Source organism: Uranotaenia lowii, chromosome 3 (genome assembly GCF_029784155.1).
Source record: "Uranotaenia lowii strain MFRU-FL chromosome 3, ASM2978415v1, whole genome shotgun sequence".
Taxonomy (NCBI): domain Eukaryota; kingdom Metazoa; phylum Arthropoda; class Insecta; order Diptera; family Culicidae; genus Uranotaenia; species Uranotaenia lowii.
Window position 1 is genome coordinate 365,840,316 of NC_073693.1, and position 6,656 is coordinate 365,846,971.

Sequence of the window (6,656 nt, forward strand, 5' to 3'; positions counted from 1 at the left end):
ATGTCCAACGATCGTCGTCTCAAAAACCTAAGGACCCGGCACAGAAGTTTGCTGGCATCCTTCTCTAACATCCGGGCATTCGTTGAAACCTACGACGAAGAACAACACGAATGCCAAGTTGCTGGTCGTCTGGAGCACCTGGTGTCGCTTTGGAATGATTTCAACGGAGTGCAAGCGGAGTTAGAAACTCTAGATGAAGCTGAGATCGACAACCATTTGAAGCAACGCATCGAGTTCGAATCTTCCTTTTTCGAAGTGAAGGGATTCTTATTATCGAAAAATAAACATACTCCGTCGTCGCCAGCATCGTCATCCTCTCATTCTGCGCCTCATAGCCCTGCTTGGTCGTCACACGTAAGACTACCCGACGTGAAACTTCCGGTCTTCAGCGGTAGCATCGACAGTTGGCTCAATTTTCATGACTTGTTCGTCTCGCTGGTCCACTCTTCTCACGAACTGTCTAATATACAAAAATTCTATTACCTCCGCTCTTCGCTAAGTGGAGAAGCCTTGAAGCTGATCCAAACAATCAACATCAGCGCAAACAACTACATCGTCGCTTGGACCCTTTTGGTTGAGCACTATCAGAAGCCTGCACGGTTGAAGCAATCGTATGTGGATTCCTTGTTCGAGTTTTCTACTTTGAAGCGTGAATCATCTACGGAACTGCGTTTTCTTGTCGAAAGGTTTGAAGCAAATGTGAAAGTCCTTAAGCAACTGGGGGAGAAAACGCAATTTTGGGACATCCTTTTGATAAGAATGCTTAGCATCAGACTCGACCCGACTACGAGACGTGACTGGGAAGAACACTCATCGACTCTATCGACAGTTACTTTCCACGACCTCACTGAATTCATCCAGCGACGTGCCAGTGTCCTTGAAGCCCTTTCGAAAAACGTAGAACCAGTATCGAACAATGTCGTCAAGAAACCTCCTACGCGCGTGATCGCCAGCCATGGAGCAAATCAATCCAATTTCCGAAAGTGTGTAGTTTGTTCCGACCACCATCCGCTATATTTATGCTCGACCTTTTCAAAGTTTAGTCTCGAAGAGAAGGAGAGGGAAGTCCGCCAACATCAGCTGTGTCGAAACTGTCTCAGAAAGGGCCACCAGGTTAAGGATTGTTCTTCAACAAGTGCCTGCAGATACTGCCGAAACCGTCACCACTCGCAACTTTGTTCTACTGGAATCTCCAAGACTTCCGACACAACGAAGCAACGACAACCAACTACTTCTTCGAACCCACCGCCGTCAGTGTCACTCCCTGCTGCTTCAACCGAGGCTCCATGTTTCACAACATCCAAAAACAACCGCAAAACTATTCTCCTGGCAACTGCATTACTCACCCTCGTCGATGACAACGGAACAGAGCACGTAGCCCGAGCACTTCTCGACTCCGGAAGTGAATCTTTCGCAATCTTTCTCTCAGCTGATCAAGGTCCATCGCCAAAAGCTGAACTGTCCCATCGTCGGAATCGGCCAGTCCACAACGCAAGCTCGCTTCAAAATTCGTTCTTCTATTCGCTCCCGTGTGTGCCAGTACTCCGCCACATTAGACTTTCTTGTGTTGCCAAAGGTTACTGTAGATCTCCCATCAACCGAAATAAACGCATCATCGTTGAAGATTCCACCTGGAATAGAGCTAGCCGATCCGTCCTTCCACAAAACCAGTCGAATCGATATGATTTTAGGCGCAGAAATCTTTTTTGAGCTGTTCGAAACCTCCGGAAGAATCAATCTTGGTGATGGCCAACCAACGCTCATCAATTCTGTCTTCGGCTGGGTTGTCTCGGGTGAGTGCGAACAACTTTCACCAACCCGACCAATTGTGGCAAATCTTGCAACGTTCAGTGATCTCAACAATCTCATGGAGCGGTTTTGGTCAATTGAAGACGACAGCTCCTCGCCAAGCTACTCCGTCGAAGAAGCAGCTTGCGAAACTCACTTTCAGCAGAACGTCAGGCGCACTCCAGAAGGCCGATACTGCGTCCGTTTACCCGTCAAGAATAACGTCCTCGATAATCTCAGCGACAATCGCCGAACTGCTCTGCGACGCTTCCACATGCTCGAGAACAAGCTCAACCGCGACGAGGGTCTTAAGCAGCAATACGACAGCTTCATGAAGGAGTACGAATCACTGGGCCACATGCAGAAGGTATTCGACTACGAGCAACCACCTACACCTTGCTATCATTTACCCCATCACGCTGTTATCCGTGAAGACAGCACCACGACGAAAGTACGCGTTGTCTTTGACGCATCATGCAAAACTCCCAGTGGCCCTTCCCTAAACAACGCTCTAATGGTCGGACCCATCGTACAGCAAGACCTACGCTCTATTATCATGCGCTCCAGAATCCGGCCGATCATGCTGCTAGCTGACATCAAGCAGATGTACAGACAAATTCTCGTCGACGAAGGTGACACCCCCTTGCAGCGAATAGTGTGGCGAACCTCACCCGAGGCACCAATGCAGACCTACGAACTGAAGACCGTGACGTATGGGACAGCGAGCGCTCCCTACTTGGCTACAAGAGTACTGCAACAGCTGGCAGAGGATGAACATGATAGGTTCCCCCTAGCAGCGAAAGTTCTCAGAAGGGACTTCTACGTCGACGATCTTTTCTCTGGGGCCGATTCTATCCAAGACGCCATCAATCTCCAAAACCAGCTTGACCAGTTACTTCGCAAGGGATGCCTCGAGCTTCGCAAATGGGCTTCCAACGTAGCTGCTGTTCTTAAGGATGTCTCTCCAGAAAACCGGGCGGTCCAATCTTCTGTAGATCTCGACCGAGATCAGTGCCTGAAAACGCTTGGCTTACACTGGGAGCCAGCACCGGATCACCTACGCTACCGAATCAACCTCCCCGAGTCTCCACCGGAACAACCGTTGACCAAACGCATCGCACTTTCACATATTGCTCGCCTTTTCGATCCCCTCGGACTGCTGGGTCCAGTAGTCACTTCCGCCAAGCTTTTTATGCAAGCCCTGTGGGGCTTGAAAAACGACGACGGTAGATGCTGGGACTGGGACCAAGAACTTCCGTCTGCGGCCACATCATTTTGGAAATCGTACCACTCCCAACTTATCCTACTTAACGAACTTCGAATAGAACGTTGCATTTTGCATTCAAATCCAACCTCAGTGCAACTTCATATCTTCTCCGACGCTTCTGAGCGTGCATACGGCGCATGCGCTTATGTTCGTTCCACCGATTCTTCAGACCTCGTAAAAGTTGCACTTCTAACAGCTCGATCAAAAGTCGCACCCCTGTATCGTCAAAGTATCCCACGTCTCGAGCTCTGTGGTGCACTTATTGCCGCCGAACTTTACAAGAAAGTCATGCTATCGCTTCAGCTTCAACCAGAAACCTTCTTTTGGGTCGATTCAACGACGGTCCTCCACTGGCTCAAATCTGCTCCATCATCCTGGGTGACCTTCGTAGCGAACCGGGTGTCGAAGATACAACTCGCCACCGAGAATTGCTCCTGGAACCACGTTCCAGGATATGAAAACCCAGCAGACCTTCTATCACGCGGCACGACAGCTGAAACTCTCCTCCAGTCCGACCTGTGGTGGCATGGGCCTGATTGGTTAAAATGCGGCGCAGATAAATGGCCAACTCAACAACACATCAGCCAATACAATTCTGAAGTCCTCCAAGAAGCACGAAAAACACCAATATCTGTCATCACTGCAACTTCTACGGAGTCCTTCATCAACGATCTTACTGAGCGGTTTTCCTCATTTCGCCGAATGGTAAACACCATCGCTTACTGTGGGCGATTAAAACTCAAGAAAGCCGATCGTCCTAGCAGCACAATACTGTCTTGTGAGGAAACCGAAGCATCCGAAAACGCACTCATCTCACTTGTCCAACAGCAGGAGTTCAGCAGCGAATGGTCAAATCTACAACAAGGCAAACCTGTCCCAACAAAGTCCCGCCTCAAATGGTTCCATCCGTTTCTGTCTGAATCTCGAGTCATTCGGATTGGGGGCAGGCTCAGTCATGCAACGTTACCCTACAACACCAGACATCAAATCCTGCTACCAGGCACACACCGTTTTTCCCAGCTCCTAGTTCAACATCACCACGCGAAACATCTACACGCTGCACCGCAGCTTCTCATCAGCTTGCTTCGAACCCAGTATTGGATAATAGGGGCCAGGGACTTAGCGAAGCGTGTCGTACATGCCTGCGTGATTTGCTTCAGAGCCCGTCCAAAACAACTAGAGCAGTTCATGGGGGATTTACCAGCCAATCGTGTGAACATGGCCCGTCCGTTTGCGATCACCGGCATCGATTATTGGGGACCCATCCAGATCCAACCATCTCATCGTCGTGCTGCTCCTAGGAAAGTCTATGTGGCAGTCTTCGTATGCTTCTGTACGAAAGCTGTCCACATTGAACTTGTCTCTGACCTCACCGCTGCCAAGTTCATACAAGCTTTACAGCGGTTCGTCTCTCGTCGTGGGTTGTGCTCTGAAATTTACAGTGACAACGGTCGTAATTTCGTCGGAGCTGCTAACGAATTACGGCAAATAGTTCGCAGCAAGGAGCACCAAAAAGCGCTGGCGGAGGAATGCACCAACAACGGTATTAGGTGGCACTTTAACCCACCTAAGGCTTCGCACTTTGGTGGTCTATGGGAGGCCGCAATCGCTTCAGCTCAAAAACACTTTCTTCGTGTCATTGGAAATCACACTCTGCCGTATGACGAAATGGAAACTCTTTTAGCGCAAATTGAGAGTTGCCTAAATTCCCGACCGATATCATCATTAAGTGATGATCCATCCGACTTCGATCCTCTGACACCGGGGCACTTTTTAGTTGGTGGCGCCTTAAAAGCAGTTCCTCAATTAGAGCTGTCCTCCATTCCCTACAATCGGCTCAACAATTGGCATCGCACACAAAAGCTCCTACAGGACATTTGGAAGCGCTGGCAACTTGAGTACGTGTCAACTCTCCAACAGCGTTCGAAATGGTACAAGCCGCCCGTCATCATCCAAAAAGGTTGCCTGGCACTTCTTAAGGATGAAAACACACCGCCGATGAGCTGGAAGCTGGCTCGAATCACCGATCTGCATCCCGGACCAGACGGAATAACGAGAGTCGTATCACTTCGCACATCCAACAGCATCTTTACTCGACCGGTGGCAAAAATCTGCTTGCTACCTATAGAACCACCATCAGCTGGAACAACTTCTCCGCCAACTAGCAACGAAACTCCTGATTCTCCGATGAAAGGCAGCAACTAAACACGGGCTAACACAACCTACCTGAAATTAAGAAAATACAAGGCATTTTCTAATATTGGAAAAGGTGAGAACCAGTCCAAATTAGCTAATTTTCATCCTCGCAGGTCTACGCTATGTTTGTTTTTATCTTGTTTCAAGCAACATCATCGAGTTATTGACGTTCGACATCAAAACAACCCAATTTCATCGACAAATCCGAGGGATAGACCACTAGCTGAAAAGGTTTCATCGACAATCTGTCAGAAATGAACATTTCTGAAGGGGCCAGCATGTTCGTTACATCGAAAAAGTTTACGAAAGCGCGCCATCTGGTTGTGGGTAACACCTGTTCGAGAATTCATCGTACCCCTCGTCCGTCAACGCTCGATCAACGAATCAAGGAGAAACGCAAAAATATTGTAAAACGGGCTGCACTTCCGCCAAAGAGATTATAAAAGGAAGAAGGTGACAGCCCGAATTTCCTCTTTGCTCTGATTGGCCAGCGAGACATCAACAATCATCAGTTGTTTACTTTTGGATCAAGTGTATCATTATAAGTTAAATTGTGTAAGAAAAGTTAGTAATTTAAAGAACATTGAAGTTTTGGATTAATAAATAAGTAGTACCGAAGAGAATAAAGTGAAAATTAATTAAAAACTGGACTTACCTGTGAGTGCGCTACCTAGAAAGAAAGTTTAAAAAGAAATTACTTACCTGGACTCTGGAACGTGTACCTGTGGAAGAAACTATACTTACCTGGGAATCTGGAACGTGATTGAATCTAAAGTGAGTGCATTAATCTACTGCTACCTGCTCTTGCTATCGACACTATCTGCATGAGCGAGTAAAATCAGTTACAAAAATTTACAAAAAAATTACAAAAAAAAGACAAAAATTGATAAAAAATGAAAAAGAATGGGAAAAATTGAAAAAAACGGACAAAAATTGACAAAATACAAAAATTGACAAAAATTGACGAAAATTGACAAAAATTGACAGAAACTGACAAAAATTGACAAAAATTGACAAAAATTGATGAAAATTAACGAAAATTGACAAAAATTTATAAAAATTGACAAACATTTACAAAAATTGACAAACAATTACAAAAATTGACAAAAATTGACAAAAATTGACAAAAATTGACAAAAATTGACAAAAATTGACAAAAATTGACAAAAATTGACAAAAATTGACAAAAATTGACAAAAATTGACAAAAATTGACAAAAATTGACAAAAATTGACAAAAATAACAAAAATTGACAAAAATTGACAAAAATTGACAAAAATTGACAAAAGTTGACAAAAATTGACAAAAATTGACAAAAATTGACAAAAATTGACAAAAATTGACAAAAATTGACAAAAATTGACAAAAATTGACAAAAGTTGACAAAAGTTGACAAAAATTGACA

At 45.7% G+C, this 6,656-nt stretch overlaps 1 protein-coding gene across 1 annotated transcript; it reads left to right on the top strand.

Moving 5' to 3' along the window:
* LOC129754053 (uncharacterized) lies at positions 1-5,260 on the top strand. Its single transcript, XM_055749913.1, has 2 exons — positions 1-1,374; positions 1,430-5,260. Exons 1-2 carry the CDS (start codon positions 1-3, stop codon positions 5,258-5,260), a joined length of 5,205 nt encoding a protein of 1,734 aa, XP_055605888.1.
* Positions 5,261-6,656: the final 1,396 nt, after the last annotated feature.